This window comes from Dendrobates tinctorius, unplaced genomic scaffold, assembly GCF_039654945.1.
Source record: "Dendrobates tinctorius isolate UK_male_01 unplaced genomic scaffold, ASM3965494v1 ptg000017l, whole genome shotgun sequence".
Lineage (NCBI taxonomy): Eukaryota > Metazoa > Chordata > Amphibia > Anura > Dendrobatidae > Dendrobates > Dendrobates tinctorius.
In genome coordinates, this window is record NW_027361685.1 from 16,145,840 (window position 1) to 16,165,935 (window position 20,096).

At 44.8% G+C, this 20,096-nt stretch overlaps 1 protein-coding gene across 2 annotated transcripts in view; it reads right to left on the reverse strand.

The window, feature by feature from the left end:
- Nucleotides 1–1,124: 1,124 nt before the first annotated feature.
- The window catches only part of LOC141082312 (oocyte zinc finger protein XlCOF8.4-like), a 29,056-nt gene continuing 10,084 nt past the window's right edge, over nucleotides 1,125–20,096 (reverse strand). For both annotated transcript variants that reach the window (XM_073566259.1, XM_073566260.1), the window contains one exon: nucleotides 1,125–2,020. In XM_073566259.1, coding sequence (XP_073422360.1) covers nucleotides 1,251–2,020 — 770 coding nt within the window. In that variant the 3' untranslated portion in view covers nucleotides 1,125–1,250. The remainder of the gene's footprint in view (nucleotides 2,021–20,096) is intronic.

The following is a 20,096-nucleotide window of genomic DNA, read 5'->3' on the forward strand; positions in this document are numbered from 1 at the left end:
ATGTTCCGTAAAATCATATCTACTTAGCATTACATCCGGACAGTCAGGAACATTGGATACCATCTGTGTCTACCCACTATTCTAACAATGAACGGTCTCTCCACATTCATTTACTCCTCTATACGGTTATTACTGGGAATGACACTATGATGACTTTTCTTCTGGGAGACACAGATCACATGTGACTGATATTGCAGTGTGAATATAAACTTATATTTTTTCTGTATTTTTCTGACCTTACATTGTGGGTTATGAGGTGTTTTGGGCTTGTTTTTTTGTATCCTTTATTTTTAACTTTCCAGTTGGTTAATTGGGATTCCAATATAAGCCCATATATCCTGGGAAGTGTCAGGTTCTGGGATTTAATTATATTTTTTAATAACAATTTCATTCACGATTATTCACTTAACTTATTGTTCATTACATTTTCTCAAAATAACATATTTCTCTTTTTTTACACATCCTAATACTGATTTATTTATATTTCAAAGAAAACATTTCTATGAGTGTATACACTTCACAACAAACACTTTTCCATATATTTTATTATCCATCACTGTTTCTTAAGCTGCTTTTATCGTTATAACTTTACCATATCACTTTTTATTCTCTTTTCTTATCCGTTGCACTTTCACTGGCCACTTGGTGGTGTCACATTTGGCTCTTTTCACATGCATTGTTTTGTTTCCTGACACCACTCACTGTCACCCCTAGATTGTTTCCTATAGAATTATAGATCCGTGTCCCTCGTGATGTAAAAACTGTATGAAGTATATAGTTTGAAGTCTGGGATCTGCATATATGTGGCTAGTTTTGTTTCGGATAACATGATACATGATTTTAGTTTTTTTTGTCTAGTCTCGCTTGAATATAGATCAATATTAATTAGTCTCCTGATGACGCCTTTGGTGAGGACGATGAAACCCGTAGAAATGAAAGGCTTGGAGAGTGAGTGTGTATACATCACCTCACCCTATATACTGAGATGTGGGGTACATGTTTTTTCTATTAGTCACCTACTGACTAACCTTCAGGGGGTGAATTATGGGTATAGTTTTACATTTGGAATTAATAAGGTTTATATTTATCCTTTTGTCAGCAAACATGAGGAATGACAAGAGACAACCCATTTAAGAAGATTTAATTTTGGTTAAAACTATTCCAACATTATGAACATAAAAAGTCTTCTCCCCTTTGTTATGTCTCTGATGTTTATTAACAGTTGATTTCCAAGTAAAATATTTCCCACATTAAGAAAATAAAAAAGGCTTCTCATCTGTGTGACTGCTCTGATGGCGATGAAGAAGCGCTTTCTGGTTAAAATGTTTCCCACATTCTGAACATGAAAATGGCTTCTCCCCTGTGTGAGTTCTCTGGTGCTTAACAAAATTTGATTTATTGTTAAAGCATTTCCCACATTCTGAACATGAAAAAGGCTTCTCTCCTGTGTGAGTTATTTGGTGGATAACAAAATGTGATTTATGTACAAAACATTTCCCACATTCTGAACATGAATATAGTTTCTCCCCTGTGTGAGTTCTCTGGTGCTTAACACAATGTGATTTATTGTTAAAACATTTCCCACATTCTGAACATGAAAAAGCCTTCTCCCCTGTGTGAGTTCTCTTGTGGGTAACCAATTGTGATTTCTGTGCAAAAGATTTCCCACATTCTGAACAGGAAAAAGGCTTCTCCACTGTGTGAGTTCTCTGGTGCTTAACATAATCTGATTTCTTGTTAAAACATTTCCCACATTCTGAACATGAAAATGTCTTCTTTCCTTTAGGAGCAGTTTGTTTTTTAATGCCTCTTTTGTGACTTTGATTTTCCTTAATAGTCAGTAATGAATCAGAAGATGGGACCTGTTTCATAGGATCAGATGACAGATCTTTGCTGTGAATGGATGATGATATATCTGGAGTAATAGCAATCACTTCAGTTGTATCTTGTAGGATCTCAAGATCATCAGATTTAAAAATTGAAGATGTCAGCTGTCCCTCTGATCTCCTGCTACAGTCATCTGCGAAGATAAAAAAAAAAAAAAAAATTTAATAAAATATTAAGTTTTATATTTTTGAACATTTCTACTTAAACTGTACATAAAAATGGCAACCTATGTAAAAAACTTTAATTATTTACCAAGACAATGACAGTTCACAGTCTAATAGAAAACCTTGTTGGATGAACCAGCAGTGTGTGGTGTTCAACTGTTTGTTCATTCTGCCTCCCAAATATCAAATAAAAAGAAACCAATCAATGTTATGTAGGTGAAAATAATACCAATTCTCATCTCACAAAAAACAAGTCCCCACTCAGGTCCATCATCTGTAAACACTATTAGTGGCTCAAAGGCTGTTGAAAAGCAACAAGGTTTCCATAAACCAATCCAGTTATATCCGCTTTCACTTCGGAGTCTTGCAATGTGCGCAAACAACATTTAGGATTAGAGTTGAGCGAAACGGGTCGAAAAATTTCAAAAGTCGCCGACTTTGGGCAAAGTCGGGTTTCATGAAACGAAACCCGACCCTAGGATGAGGTCGGCCACGAGGTCGGCGACTTGCGTGCCAAAGTCGCGTTTCAAAAGTTTGTTTTGCGCTCTTTTTCAGCCAATCAGGATCCACGGACACTGTGGGCAACGTGATGACCTAGGCACGGGTCACCACCATCTTTCAGAAGGGCATGCAAGTGATTGGCTTGCTTTGGTGGGCGTCACAGGGGGTATAAAAGGGCGTGCACGCCGACCGCCATCTTACTTCTGCCGATCTCAGTATAGGGAGAGGTTGCTGCTGATTCTGTAGGGAGAGTGTTAGGCAGGGAAGAAAAAAAAACTGCTTCTGCTGCTAGCGATTGTGCCTGTACAACACACCAGTCACTGTGTGTGCAGTGCAAGGGGAGGCTATATTGTGGTGTATCAGTGGTGTTGGTTGTTGGGCTGCCTTCTAAGGCTTCCTGACAGCTGGCGTTGCTGTTTACCCACTGCTCTGCAAACTGCTTTTTTAAAAGCAATCCCAATTTTTTTTTTTGTCCTGCTGAGGTACTGAGCTGCAAACTGCTTTTTTAAAAGCAATCCCAATTTGTTTTTTTTTGTCCTGCTGAGGTACTGAGCGTGCATTTTTTCACACCATACAGCGGTGTACGCTCCTCACACAGTACCGTGTAACGGCTGTTATCACAGCCACAGTGAAGCTATCTGTGTCACTCTGTGAGAATAAGTCGAGGACATGTTCCGTTCTTACAGACCTGTACTCTAGGGAGATTCCTACTCTGCCCAATTCTACATACACCTTGTAGTTTGTGATACACTAGCCAATTTCTGCCTGTGACATAGCACTCAGATATTCAGTGGGCCTCACACAATCCAAAAGTGTCCAATGTCTGCAGAAATTCAAAATCTCACTTATCCTCTAGTCACTTTGGTCACAGCTGTGCCATCGAGCCTGTGACATAGCGCTCAGATATTCAGTGGGCCTCACACAATCCAAAAGTGTCCAGTGTCCACAAGTGTCTGCAGAAATTCAAAATCTCACTTATCCTCTAGTCACTTTGGTCACAGCTGTGCCATCGAGCCTGTCACATAGCGCTCAGATATTCAGTGGGCCTCACACAATCCAAAAGTGTCCAGTGTCCACAAGTGTCTGCAGAAATTCAAAATCTCACTTATCCTCTAGTCACTTTGGTCACAGCTGTGCCATCGAGCCTGTGACATAGCGCTCAGATATTCAGTGGGCCTCACACAATCCAAAAGTGTCCAGTGTCCACAAGTGTCTGCAGAAATTCAAAATCTCACTTATCCTCTAGTCACTTTGGTCACAGCTGTGCCATCGAGCCTGTCACATAGCGCTCAGATATTCAGTGGGCCTCACACAATCCAAAAGTGTCCAGTGTCCACAAGTGTCTGCAGAAATTCAAAATCTCACTTATCCTCTAGTCACTTTGGTCACAGCTGTGCCATCGAGCCTGTGACATAGCGCTCAGATATTCAGTGGGCCTCACACAATCCAAAAGTGTCCAGTGTCCACAAGTGTCTGCAGAAATTCAAAATCTCACTTATCCTCTAGTCACTTTGGTCACAGCTGTGCCATCGAGCCTGTGACATAGCACTCAGATATTCAGTGGGCCTCACACAATCCAAAAGTGTCCAGTGTCAACAAGTGTCTGCAGAAATTCAAAATCTCATTTATCCTCTGGTCATTTGGTCACAGCTGTGCCATCGAGCCTGTCACATAGCGCTCAGATATTCAGTGGGCCTCACACAATCCAAAAGTGTCCAGTGTCCACAAGTGTCTGCAGAAATTCAAAATCTCACTTATCCTCTAGTCACTTTGGTCACAGCTGTGCCATCGAGCCTGTGACATAGCGCTCAGATATTCAGTGGGCCTCACACAATCCAAAAGTGTCCAGTGTCCACAAGTGTCTGCAGAAATTCAAAATCTCACTTATCCTCTAGTCACTTTGGTCACAGCTGTGCCATCGAGCCTGTGACATAGCACTCAGATATTCAGTGGGCCTCACACAATCCAAAAGTGTCCAGTGTCAACAAGTGTCTGCAGAAATTCAAAATCTCACTTATCCTCTGGTCATTTGGTCACAGCTGTGCCATCGAGCCTGTCACATAGCGCTCAGATATTCAGTGGGCCTCACACAATCCAAAAGTGTCCAGTGTCCACAAGTGTCTGCAGAAATTCAAAATCTCACTTATCCTCTAGTCACTTTGGTTACAGCTGTGCCATCGAGCCTGTGACATAGCGCTCAGATATTCAGTGGGCCTCACACAATCCAAAAGTGTCCAGTGTCCACAAGTGTCTGCAGAAATTCAAAATCTCACTTATCCTCTAGTCACTTTGGTCACAGCTGTGCCATCGAGCCTGTCACATAGCGCTCAGATATTCAGTGGGCCTCACACAATCCAAAAGTGTCCAGTGTCCACAAGTGTCTGCAGAAATTCAAAATCTCACTTATCCTCTAGTCACTGGTCACAGCTGTGCCATCGAGCCTGTCACATAGGGCTCAGATATTCAGTGGGCCTCACACAATCCAAAAGTGTCCAGTGTCCACAAGTGTCTGCAGAAATTCAAAATCTCACTTATCCTCTAGTCACTTTGGTCACAGCTGTGCCATCGAGCCTGTCACATAGCGCTCAGATATTCAGTGGGCCTCACACAATCCAAAAGTGTCCAGTGTCCACAAGTGTCTGCAGAAATTCAAAATCTCACTTATCCTCTAGTCACTTTGGTCACAGCTGTGCCATCGAGCCTGTCACATAGCGCTCAGATATTCAGTGGGCCTCACACAATCCAAAAGTGTCCAGTGTCCACAAGTGTCTGCAGAAATTCAAAATCTCACTTATCCTCTAGTCACTTTGGTCACAGCTGTGCCATCGAGCCTGTCACATAGCGCTCAGATATTCAGTGGGCCTCACACAATCCAAAAGTGTCCAGTGTCCACAAGTGTCTGCAGAAATTCAAAATCTCACTTATCCTCTAGTCACTTTGGTCACAGCTGTGCCATCGAGCCTGTCACATAGCGCTCAGATATTCAGTGGGCCTCACACAATCCAAAAGTGTCCAGTGTCCACAAGTGTCTGCAGAAATTCAAAATCTCACTTATTTTCTAGTCACTTTGGTCACAGCTGTGCCATCGAGCCTGTCACATAGCGCTCAGATATTCAGTGGGCCTCACACAATCCAAAAGTGTCCAGTGTCCACAAGTGTCTGCAGAAATTCAAAATCTCACTTATCCTCTAGTCACTTTGGTCACAGCTGTGCCATCGAGCCTGTCACATAGCGCTCAGATATTCAGTGGGCCTCACACAATCCAAAAGTGTCCAGTGTCCACTAGTGTGAGCAGAAATTCAAAATCTCCCCTGTCCTATAGACACCTTGTACCTTGTTTTACATTACTATATAGTTTGTTGGATTTTGTCTACATTTTTACCAAAAATGAGGAAGGCTGGTGGAAGAGGCCGTGGAATTGGGCGGGGGTTGGCAGCTGGTAATGATGGTGTTGGTGGTGGATCTGATGGTAGTGGCAAGAGCAAAATAGGACCAAATGCAGGTGTTGAGCCTGCGTCATTGTCTGGCTCCATAAGGCTTCGAAGGCTTAGTTTTCTAGGAGTTGGCAAACCGCTTTTAAAGCCAGAGCATCAGGAAAAAGTTTTGTCTTACATTGCTGACTCAGCCTCCAGCTCTATCGCCTCCTCTTCTTCAGTTGTAAAAAGTAAAAGCACTGAGTCGTCATTGGAGGCTCATGTTCATGAAACACACCTTTCCTTGTGTCCTTCACCCCAACCAAGATTGAAGGATGACGCAGGCCATACTACTGATTACTCCATGGAGCTGTTTTCACATACCATGCCTGGATTATCAAGTCAAATGGTGAATTACCCAGGCCAAGATGAATCTGACATGGAGTGCACTGATGCACAGCCGCTGATGGATGATTCTGCTGGTACATTCACTCAGAGCACTACATTGTCCTCGCAGTGTACAGAGCCAGATTCTGACCCTGATGAGACTCAGGTGCCCCTTCCCGCACACTATACCACCATACACGGTGACACAGAGGAAGGTGCACATGACATTGAAAAGGAGGTGATAGATGACCCAGATTGGCATCCATTGGGGGAAGAGGGTGCTGCTTCCAATAGCTCAGATGAGGAGCATCCACAGCAGACATCGACATCGCAACAGCTGTTATCTGGCAGGCCCGGAGCACTCCAAAGACAGGTTCCAAAAATCAAGAGTTGCTGGACAGCTTGTCCAGAGGGTCAAAAGATCACAGCGTGCTAGGCCGCAAAATGTCTGCCAAAGTAGGAAGAGTGCAGTGTGGCACTTTTTTGAACAAAATCCTCATGATCAGGCCAAGGTTATCTGTAAGAAGTGCGCAAAGACCTTTAGCCGAGGGAAAAATCTGAAAAATTTGAATACCAGTTGCATGCTTAGACATTTAACCAGCATGCACTTGCAAGCGTGGACACAACACCAAACCTCAAGTGCCACATGTGCAACTGATCACAACGAAGGTAGTCAGCAACGCTACATTGTTTCCCCCACTGTAAGCCCACCGGTTAGCACAGCAGCAAATGTTGAGGTGTCGTTGCAAGGCCACAGCAGTCAGGGAATCCCACTGTTATATCAACGAAAGACTGATTCTAGGCCATCAGAAAGAACACCAACTCCATCACCATCATCAACCCTCTCTCAGTCTGCCCTGTCCACCGCTACTTCCACCATATGCAGCTCTCAAGTCCAGCTCACCCTCCCAGACACTATGAATAGGTCAAGAAAGTACTCAGTCTCTCATCCACGTACACTGGGTTTGAACGCCCACATTGCCAAACTAATCTCGTTTGAGATGATGCCCTTTCGGTTGGTGGAAAGCGCAGCTTTCCGCGAACTCATGGCCTATGCAGTACCACGCTATGACCTACCCAGTCGCCACTTCTTCTCTCGCAAAGCCATCCCAGCCCTCCACCATCATGTGAAAGACCGCATTGTCCATGCACTCAGTCAGTGAGCGGAAAGGAGCACCTCACAACTGATGCATGGTCCAGTCGGCATGGCCAGGGCCGTTACGTGTCCATCACTGCGCACTGGGTTAATGTGGTGGATGCAGGGTCCACAGGGGACAGCGGTGGTGGGACAGTGCTGCCTAGCCCACGGTATAGGAAACAGTTGGCTGTAGGCGTTCGACCCTCCTCCTCCAGAAGCGAAAACTCGTCCAGAGCGCAGTCGTACGAGCACTCCATCTGCAGCTGCCACTGTTGCACACGAGGTGTCCCCCTATCGAGCAGCTAGTGGAAAGCGTCAGCAGGCTGTGTTGCAGATGATGTGTTTGGGCGACAGACACACCGCCGAGGTGCTGGCCGAGTACTTTCAGCGACAAACTGAGTCATGGCTGGGCAGTGTACATCTTGAGGCAGGCAAGGTAGTTAGTGATAACGGCCGTAATTTTGTGGCAGCCATAGCCCTTTCAAAACTCAGCCACATACCTTGCTTGGCTCACACCTTGAACCTGGTGGTGCAGTGCTTCCTCAAAAATTATCCGGAGTTAACAGCCCTGCTCCAGAAGGTGCGAAGACTGTGCGCGCACATCCGCCGGTCGCCTGTACACTCCGTTCGTATGCAGAAGCTGCAGCGATTGCTCCACCTTCCCAACCACCGCCTCATTATCGACATTGCAACAAGGTGGAACTCCACCCTGCACATGGTGGAGCGGCTGTGCGAGCAGAGGCAGGCCATAATGCATTTGTGGGAGGATACACGGCCAGGCACTTTGAGAGCAGACATGGAGTTGACAGGTGTGCAGTGGTCGAAGCTGAAAGACCTCTGTAAAGTCCTTCAGTGTTTTGAGGAATGCACACGGCTGGTAAGCGCAGACGACGCCATCCTAAGCATGAGCATCCCACTTATGCGTCTGCTCATGCAAACTTTGACGCACCTTAAGGAGCAGGCTTCTGCAGACAATGTTGATGAGGAGGAAGAGGAGGGAATCCTTGATGACATTCAGCCATTGTCTGCTCAGGGACCTCTCCTGGACGAGGTGGAGGAAGAAGAGGAGGAGGAGGATGATGGGGATGATTACTTAGGGGAGGAGGATGCATCTCGTGGGGCAAGTGAAAATGTTGGCGTGGCAAGGTCTGGTACAGGGTTTGTGCATGACTGGAGGGATGTGGATTTGCCAGAAAGTGCTCCTCCAACCAGCACTCGCAGTGCATCATTGACACCGGGAACATTGGCCCACATGTCAGATTATACCTTGCAGATCCTAAAAAGGGACCCCCGCATTGCCAAAATGATGAACGATGACGACTACTGGTTGGCCAGCATCCTGGATCCACGCTATAAAGGCAAATTACAAAACATCATGCCACAGGAGAACCTTGACCTAATATTGGCTAATAAACAAGCAACTCTGGTAAATCGGTTGCTTGAGGCATTCCCAGCACACAGCAGCGGTGATGGTTCTCACACGAGCCGTACGGGCCGGGGTCAGCTTGGCAGAGGTGTTCGTGGTGCACACAGCAGAAGTGGCGTTGGAGACAGGGGTTTCATGACAATGTTGTGGACTGATTTTTCAAGTACCGCTCACACAACTGGTAATACTGCATCGATGGAAAGTGACAGGAGACAGCAGTTGTCAACTATGGTTACAAACTACTTTTCCTCCCATATCGATGTTCTCCCACACAGGTCATTCCCCTTTGACTATTGGGCTGCTAAACTGGACACCTGGCCTGAATTGGCACAATATGCCTTACAGGAGCTCGCTTGCCCAGCTGCAAGTGTGCTATCGGAAAGAGTCTTCAGTGCAGCTGGATCAATCCTGACAGAAAAAAGGACCCGTCTGTCAACCCAAAATGTGGATGATCTAACCTTCATTAAAATGAACCACGCATGGGTTTCCAAGGATTTTGTCCCACCTTCCCCTGATGACACATAGGGTGACAGAAAAATGGCTTGCTTTGGTCCACCTATTCCTGGGTCTTGACCTATTTCACCTTTTGCATCAGCTGAATGTCCAACATCAACATATGCCACTTTCTAAAACTCCCTAACTGTGCTGCCTCCCCCCCATGGCCGGGGTCACCACCTAGCGCACGACACCGTGCGAGTGCCGTTGCCCTGGACAGGTGGGTAGGCCGAATCTTGGGCGCGGGCACTGGCACAGGGTCCCTCATAGTGCAATCAAGTGTCTCTGACGGTGGTGGTGCACACCCGCCGTCAGACACACCGCCGTACTATGAGGGGCCCAGTGCCAGTACCGACGCCCACGAGTGGGCCCCCCTTGCTTGGGCGGGGCCCCAGCATTTGCAATCTTTACCTCTCCCTGCTCCTCCGCTGTGTAGTCTGGGCCGTCAAATCCATACTGGGCCTGACACCGTTTGAGCCTGCCTCCTGATGTATAGACATATTTTGAATGTGTACGCTATCCATACATGTTATCTGGGGATACGGTACCCTTTCTCACCTTTGTGCAATCACGTGCAATCCATACTGGGCCTAACACCGTCTGAGCCTGCCTCATGATGTATAGACATATATTTTGAATGTGTACGCTATCCATACATGTTATCTGGGTATACGGTACCCTTTCTCACCTTTGTGCAATCAAGTGCAATCCATACTGGGCCTAACACCGTCTGAGCCTGCCTCCTAATGTATAGACATATATTTTGAATGTGTATGCTATCCATACATGTTATCTGGGGATACGGTACCCTTTCTCACCTTTGTGCAATCCATACTGGGCCTAACACCGTCTGAGCCTGCCTCATGATGTATAGACATATATTTTGAATGTGTACGCTATCCATACATGTTATCTGAGGATACGGTACCCTTTCTAACCTTTGTGCAATCACGTGCAATCCATACTGGGCCTAACACCGTCTGAGCCTGCCTCCTGATGTATAGACATATATTTTGAATGTGTACGCTATCCATATATGTTATCTGGGGATACGGTACCCTTTCTCACCTTTGTGCAATCACGTGCAATCCATACTGGGCCTAACACCGTCTGAGCCTGCCTCCTGATGTATAGACATATATTTTGAATGTGTACGCTATCCATACATGTTATCTGAGGATACGGAACCCTTTTTCACCTTTGTGCAATCACGTGCAATCCATACTGGGCCTGACACCGTCTGAGCCTGCCTCCTGATGTATAGACATATATTTTGAATGTGTATGCTATCCATACATGTTATCTGGGGATACGGTACCCTTTCTCACCTTTGTGCAATCACGTGCAATAAATACTGGGCCTAACACCGTCTGAGCCTGCCTCCTGATGTATAGACATATATTTTGAATGTGTACGCTATCCATACATGTTATCTGGGGATACAGTACCCTTTCTCACCTTTGTGCAATCACGTGCAATCCATACTGGGCCTAACACCGTCTGAGCCTGCCTCCTGATGTATATACATATATTTTGAATGTGTACGCTATCCATACATGTTATCTGGGGATACGGTACCCTTTCTCACCTTTGTGCAATCACGTGCAATCCATACTGGGCCTAACACCGTCTGAGCCTGCCTCCTGATGTATAGACATATATTTTGAATGTGTACGCTATCCATACATGTTATCCGGGGATATGGTACCCTTTCTAACCTTTGTGCAATCACATGCAATCCATACTGGGCGTGAGAACGGCTGGCGAGCTGTTAAGCAAGCTACAGCACCTGTGGTTTGCACACGTAAGTTTTTCATTTTTTCAGGAATGACGGTTAGGCCTAATTCCGGAACTGCAGTTGACCTGCACTTACTGGGAAATCATTGTTCGCGGGTAATAATTGTAATCACAGATCCCCATCACTAACGTTGTTCAGCGGGTTATCTGCACCTGTAAGCGACAAACGCTGGCCTTTTCAGTGTAGCGCACATGCAGCCACGGACATGTAAGGGCATGACACACCAGTTATTGGCCAATCTCATGTGCCAGAGCCTCACGTGTCCCTCTAGTAAGCCGGACTTGGACCGCGGGGCATGACGGAGTCTCGTTCGTTAACGGAATTAAGCTTGCAATGTGTGCATCTGTTCTGTAGCTGGCATGGTTGAGGTTTCCCAGGTGGAGTCGAATTTAACTGTAGGCTCCACTCCTGGTGGTGCCCTTCTGGACATTCCTTTAAGGTTCAGCTTTGCAACCATACTGCCCACGTAAAACAAACACTTTGCCTTCATGAACGCTGTTTGGAGGGTCATGACTCGTGGGAATAACGCCGCCCAATCAGTTAACCTGCTAGAGAGATCGTTCGTTGCTCCCAAGCATGACATCACACTCCCTAGGAAGAAGGTAATGCCACTGTGGCGACCGTACTCCTGGGGGCGACACAAGTGCACTGATGCCCAGCCACTGCTCGATGAATCTGCTGGTACATTGACCCAGACCACTACATTCCCCTCGCACGCTACACGGCCTGAATCTGACCCTGATGAAACTCAGGTTACCCTTCCCATATACAGTTCCATCTTACACGGTGACAAAGAGGAAGCTGAAGATGAAAGTGCAGGTTCGGCCCACCCGCCATCAGACACACCACCGTACTATCAGGGGCTCTGTGCCAGTGCCGTCGCCAACGAGTGGGCCCCCCCTGCTTGCTCAGGATCACAGCACTTGCAAAGTTGAAATACTGTGCAGTGAGATGGAAGATGGGGATGACGAGGAGTCCAGACAAGTACAGGGATTCCCTAGCGAGGAGACTTATTTGATTGTTTTCAATGTTGGGACAGCAATTTTTGGGGAGCACTATACTCTGGAGAATGATAGATGGGGCCCACCATACACTGGAACATTCCAAAGGTGGACATCAGACACTGGAGCAGCATTTACAGGGCCCATTATACACTAGAGCATTAGAAATGGGGCCCATTATGTTTGGAGCATTATTTGGGCCCATAAGACAGTGGAGCTTCATCCATGGGGACCAACATATACTGTAGCATTATGTGGAGCTCATCATATACTGTTTCAAACATTATATGGGACCAATGATTCTGTATGGAGAAATAGATGGGCCTCGTCATGAGATGTAAAAAGTGAAGTATTTTTCATTGTACTATATACCGCTATTTCTCTGCCGTATCGGAGCATGATGAGTTGTGGTATGTGTTAAAGGGGCGCTCTTTTGCCCAGGGCACATTAAAACCTGGAGCCAGCCCTCCCCCCCAACAGTTTGTAGCCAAATAACCCCCATTTTTCAGTGCATAACTTGTATTATGAAGTTAATTAAGGTTGACAAGCTTAAGTAAGAAGAATTGATGCTTTTGGCATTCAAATGGGCACTGTTGGTGTGTTTCCTGTACTCCTCTCACTGCCGACTTTTATTCCCCATTGACTTACATTGGGTTTCGTGTTTCGGGACGACCCCGACTTTTCCCTATCATCGGACGATCTTGCTCGACCCGACTTTTGGAAAAGTCGGGTTTCACGAAACGAAACGCGACCCTAAAAAACCAAAAGTCGCTCACCTCTATTTAGGATCCCTGTATTTAGTAATATTATAGTGAGAAGAATCCACTTAATTTGCGGTGTGTGTCTCCTGGAGCACAATCTGGGCACTATGTGGTGGGTAATAAAATGGAAAATGTGTAATTTTCACTCTCCAACATCCACTGCGTGTTAATTTGCAGAAAGTGGCTGTGGAGTCAAAATATTCACTCCTCCTAAGGATTATAACCCTCAGTGAATTAATTTATAAAATAGAATCACTTTATGGGGATTTCGATTGTTCTGGTTTTCTGTCATTTAGTTATGTTAGGTCTAGTGTTGAGCATTCCGATACTGCAAATATCGGGTATCGGCTGATATTCGCTTTATCGGAGTTCCGATATTTTTACACTATCGAATACCGGAATCGGAAGTTCCCATAATACATGAGCCAGTTGTGTTAGCCATGTTAACTAATGGCATGGCTGTGATTGACTGCTGAAATTATGTCATCATGATGCGCGGTTTGTGCGGGCCTGCCGGGGGTCTGTGCGGGCCTGCCGGGGGTTGTGTGTGTGTGCAGGCATCATCCGATGGGACTGCAAGTCCCATCGGGCTATGCCTGCTACAATGACAGTGATTGACACATTAGCCAATGATGAGACAGTAGTAGTCCCATCATCCGGCTAATGTGTTGAATGTAAAAAAAAAAAAAAAAACTATACATACTACATACATACAACATGCATACATACTACATTCATACATACTATATATACTACATTCATACAACATACATACTTTCTACATATATACTACATTCATACAACATACATACATACTACATATATACACAACATTCATACAACATACATACTACATTCATACAATATACTACATATATACTACATTCATACATACTACATATATACACACAACATTCATACAACATACATACATACTACATTCATACAACATACATACTACATATATACTACATTCATACAACCATACATACTACATTCATACAACATACATACTACATAATACATACTTACTACATATATACTTCATTCATACAACATACAATACATACATATAGACATACAGTACATATAACATAGAGTACATACTCACCATCACTTGTCACTTTGATCCCCGAAGCCAGTGTCATCTGTAAAAAATATTAAAATAACAAACAACCAATATACTCTGTGATCCGCAGAAATCCACTAGTGTCCCACGACGATCTCCTGCAGTGCATCACTGAGAGGTTACTATAGTTCACTAGTCTCACTTTATGGCAAAAGCTGCGTGGGAACTTTCTCACACAGCAATGCCAAAAGTGAGACTAGGGACTATTTTTTTTACAGTGGCGGAGGAATGCCTACCTCCCGTCATTGTATTCCTGGAGCCCCTAGAGGGCAGTCGCATCAGCTGATGCTGCTGCTCTCCACGGGAGATCGTCGTGGGACACTCGTGGATTTCTGCGGACCAGGGAGTATATTGGTTGTTTGTTATTTTAATATTTTTTATAGATGACACTGGCTTCGGGGATCAAAGTGACAAGTGATGGTGAGTATGTACTCTGTTATACAGTTCACTGCGCACGGTAGACACAGGAACACTCAGGTCTTTGGAGATGGACTTGTAGCCTTGAGATTGCTCATGCTTCCTCACAATTTGGTTTCTCAAGTCCTCAGACAGTTCTTTGGTCTTCTTTCTTTTCTCCATGCTCAATGTACACACAAGGACACAGGACAGAGGTTGAGTCAACTTTAATCCATGTCAACTGGCTGCAAGTGTGATTTAGTTATTGCCAACACCTGTTAGGTGCCACAGGTAAGTTACAGGTGCTGTTAATTACACAAATTAGAGAAGCATCACATGATTTTTCGAACAGTGCCAATACTTTTGTCCACCCTCTTTTTTATGTTTGGTGTGGAATTATATCCAATTTGGCTTTAGGACAATTCTTTTTGTGTTTTTTCATTTAAGACAAATTAAATGAAGATAATAATATCAAAGAATTTGTGTTTGCAATCATTTTCAGGAAGAAACTGAGTATTATCTGACAGAATTGCAGGGGTGTCAATACTTTTGGCCACAACTGTATGTACTGTATGTCTATGTGAATGTATTGTATGAATGTATTGTATGTAGTATGTATGTTGTATGTATGTAGCATGTTGTATGAATGTAGTATATATGTAGTATGTATGCTTTTTTTTTTTTTTTTTACATTCAACACATTAGCCGGATGATGGGACTACTACTGTCCCATCATTGGCTAATGTGTCAATCACTATCATTGTAGCAGGCATCACCCGATGGGACTTGTAGTCCCATCGGACGATGCCTGCACACACACACAACCGACAGGCCCACACACACAACCTACAGGCCCGCACAGACCCCCGGCCGGCCCGTACAGACCCCCGGCAGGCCTGCACAGACCCCCGGCAGGCCCGTACAGACCCCCTACAGGCCCACACAGACCCCCGGCAGGCCCGCACAGACCTCCGGCAGGCCCGCACAGACCCCGCCTGCACACACACACACACGCACAGCCTCCGCCCACACTCTTCCCCCCTCCCGAACTGGATGTGCAAGGAAAGAAAGGGTTTATTTTCATTCCGATATTTGTGCCCCATTGACTTGCATGGGTTTCCGGTATCTGAATCGGCAATACCCGATATTTTTGGGGTATCGGTACGATCCAATCCGATCCTATATTTCCCGATATCGGAAGGTATCGCTCAACACTAGTTAGGGCTTCTGCATATGGTGTGTCCAATCTCATCTGGGATCTGTTCCTGCTGTCCAGCTGGAGTAATCTGCTCCCTACTTCAGCCAATTGGAAAGTACCACACCTTACTAAAGCGCAAAGCACATGGCCGGAATCTGCCAGATACAGCGCTGTTCTCCTCTGGTTGAGTCCTCTGTGCTCAGCTTGCGGCTTGTGTATTTGTTTCCTGCTGTGACCGTGGCCCGTTTACTGACTACTCTTGTGTCTTCTGATTCTGTATTCTGTCCTTCTGGTTCTAACCCAGCTATCTGACTATTCTTCTTGCCATCTAACAGCACAGAATAGCAGGTAACACCATGGTTCAAGCCTAGGGGTCCCAGTGTAAGTCCAGATTCATGTAATGGTATTAAAGGGCGATGAGCAAGGCAATCCTTGGGATATGGAAAGCAGAGAAGATAGAGCCAAGCATGTTCATGGTGGACTTCTTTTGAGCTGCCAGGTGACCATGAACAGTGCTCCCAATACATTGTGTCTGCAAACTATTCCAGCTAGATCTTCATTCAAATAGCTAAATGGCGCTCCTTCCCTTCTGAACACTGCCATGTGCCCAGACAGTAGTGTACAATCGTATGTAGGGTATAGTGCGAAGCTGGAAAATAATTTGTAAGATCCAGTTGTTTTCTATTATCCTTTGTGAAGAATTTATCACCACATAAAGTGACACACGTCAGATATTAACCCCTTCACCCCCAAGGGTGGTTTGCACGTTCATGACCGGGCCAATTTTTACAATTCTGACCACTGTCCCTTTATGAGGTTATAACTCTGGAACGCTTCAACGGATCTAGGCGATTCTGAGATTGTTTTCTCGTGACATTGTACTTCACTTTAGTGGTAAAAAATTTTCGCTATAACTTGCGTTTATTTATGAAAAAAACAGAAATATGGCAAAAATTTTGAAAATTTTGCAATTTTCAAACTTTGAATTTGTATGCCCTTAAAACAGAGAAATATGTGACACAAAATAGTTACTAAATAACATTTCCCACATGTCTACTTTACACCAGCACAATTTGGGAAACAACATTTTTTTTTGTTAGGAAGTTATAAGGGTTAAAATTTGACAAGCGATTTCTAATTTTTACAACAAAACTTACAAAACCATTTTTTTTAGGGACCACCTCACATTTGAAGTCACTTTGAGGGGTCTATATGGCAGAAAATACCCAAAAGTGACACCATTCTAAAAACTGCACCCCTGAAGCTACTCAAAACTACATTCAAGAAGATTATTAACCCTTCAGGTGCTTCACAGGAGCAGAAGCAACGTGGAAGGAAAAAATGAACATTTAACTTTTTAGTCACAAAAATAATATTTTAGCAACAATTTTTTTATTTTCCCAAGGGTAACAGGAGAAATTGGACCCCAAAAGTTGTTGTCAAATTTATCCTGAGTACGCTGATACCCAATATATGGGGGGGAACCACTGTTTGGGCACAAGGCAGGGCTCAGAAGGGAAGGAGCCCCGTTTGACTTTTTCAACCTAAAATTGGCTGGAATTGAGATCGGACGCCATGTCGCGTTTGACGAGTGTCTGATGTGCCTAAACAGTGGAAACCCCCCACAAGTGACCCCATTTTGGAAACTAGACCCCCTAAGGAACTTATCTAGATGTGTGGTGACCACTTTGAACCCCCAAGGGCTTCACAGAAGTTTATAACACCCAGGCGTGAAAATAAAAAATCATATTTTTTCCACAAACATGATCATTTAGTCCCCAATATTTTGTTTTCCCAAGGGTAACAGGAGAAATTGGACCCCAAAAGTTGTTGTCAAATTTGTCCTGAGTACGCTGATACCCAATATATGGGGGGAACCACTGTTTGGGCACAAGGCAGGGCTCAGAAGGGAAGGAGCCCCGTTTGACTTTTTCAACCTAAAATTGGCTGGAATTGAGATCGGACGCCATGTCGCGTTTGACGAGTGTCTGATGTGCCTAAACAGTGGAAACCCCCCACAAGTGACCCCATTTTGGAAACTAGACCCCCTAAGGAACTTATCTAGATGTGTGGTGACCACTTTGAACCCCCAAGGGCTTCACAGAAGTTTATAACACCCGGGAGTGAAAATAAAAAATCATATTTTTTCCACAAACATGATCATTTAGTCCCCAATATTTTGTTTTCCCAAGGGTAACAGCAGAAATTGGACCCCAAAGGTTCTTGTCAAATTTGTCCTGAGTACGCTGATACCCAATATGTGGGGATGAACCACTGTTTGGGCACATGGCAGGGCTCAGAAGGGAAGGAGCCCCGTTTGACTTTTTCAACCTAAAATTGGCTGGAATTGAGATCGGACGCCATGTCGCGTTTGACAAGCGTCTGATGTGCCTAAACAGTGGAAACCCCCCCACAAGTGGCCCCCTTTTGGAAACTAGACCCCCTAAGGAACTTATCTAGATGTGTGGTGACCACTTTGAACCCCCAAGGGCTTCACAGAAGTTTATAACACCCGGGCGTGAAAATAAAAAATCATATTTTTTCCACAAACATGATCATTTAGTCCCCAATATTTTGTTTTCCCAAGGGTAACAGGAGAAATTGGACCCCAAAGGTTCTTGTCAAATTTGTCCTGAGTATGCTGATACCCAATATGTGGGGGGGAACCACTGTTTAGGCACATGGCAGGGCTCACAAGGGAAGGAGCCCCGTTTGACTTTTTCAACCTAAAATTGGCTGGAATTGAGATCGGACGCCATGTCACGTTTGACGAGCATCTGATGTGCCTAAACAGTGGAAACCCCCCACAAGTGACCCCATTTTGGAAACTAGACCACCTAAGGAACTTATCTAGATGTGTGGTGAGCACTTTGAACCCCCAAGGGCTTCACAGAAGTTTATAACACCCGGGCGTGAAAATAAAAAATCATATTTTTTCCACAAACATGATCATTTAGTCCCCAATATTTTGTTTTCCCAAGGGTAACAGGAGAAATTGGACCCCAAAGGTTGTTGTCAAATTTGTCCTGAGTACGCTGATACCCAATATGTGGGGGGGAACCACTGTTTAGGCACATGGCAGGGCTCAGAAGGGAAGGAGCCCCGTTTGACTTTTTCAACCTAAAATTGGCTGGAATTGAGATCGGACGCCATGTCACGTTTGACGAGCGTTTGATGTGCCTAAACAGTGGAAACCCCCCACAAGTGACCCCATTTTGGAAACTAGACCCCCTAAGGAACTTATCTAGATGTGTGGTGAGCACTTTGAACCCCCAAGGGCTTCACAGAAGTTTATAACACCCGGGCGTGAAAATATAAAATCCTGTTTTGTTCCCACATAAATGATCATTTAGTCCCCAATTTTTAAATTTTCCCAAGAGTAACAGGAGAAATTGGACCCCAAAAGTTGTTGTCCAATTTGTCCTGAGTACCCTGATACCCCACATGTGGGAGAAAACTACTGTTTGGGCACACGTCAGGGCTCGAAAGGGAAGTAATGACGTTTTGGAAAGCAGACTTTGATGGAATGGTCTGTGGGCGTCATGTTCCATTTGCAGAGCACTTGATGTTCCTAAACAGTAGAAACCCCCAATAAGTGACCCCATTTTGGAAATTAGACCCCCTAAGGAACTTATCTAGATGTGTGGTGAGCACTTTGAACCCCCAAGTGTTTCACTAAAGATTATAATGCCCAGGCGTGAAAATATAAAATCCTGTTTTGTTCCCACATAAATGATCATTTAGTCCCCAATTTTTAATTTTCCCAAGAGTAACAGGAGAAATTGGACCCCAAAAGTTGTTGTCCAATTTATCCTGAGTACCCTGATACCCCACATGTGGGAGAAAACTACTGTTTGGGCACACGTCAGGGCTCGAAAGGGAAGTAATGACGTTTTGGAAAGCAGACTTTGATGGAATGGTCTGCGGGCGTCATGTTCCATTTGCAGAGCCCTTGATGTTCCTAAACAGTAGAAACCCCCAATAAGTGACCCCATTTTGGAAACTAGACCCCCTAAGGAACTTATCTAGATGTGTGGTGAGCACTTTGAACCCCTAAGTGTTTCACTAAAGATTATAATGCCCAGGCGTGAAAATATAAAATCCTGTTTTGTTCCCACATAAATGATCATTTAGTCCCCAATTTTTAATTTTCCCAAGAGTAACAGGAGAATTTGGACCCCAAAAGTTGTTGTCCAATTTGTCCTGAGTACCCTGATACCCCACATGTGGGAGAAAACTACTGTTTGGGCACACGTCAGGGCTCGAAAGGGAAGTAATGACGTTTTGGAAAGCAGACTTTGATGGAATGGTCTGCGGGCGTCATGTTCCATTTGCAGAGCCCTTGATGTTCCTAAACAGTAGAAACCCCCCATAAGTGACCCCATTTTGGAAACTAGACCCC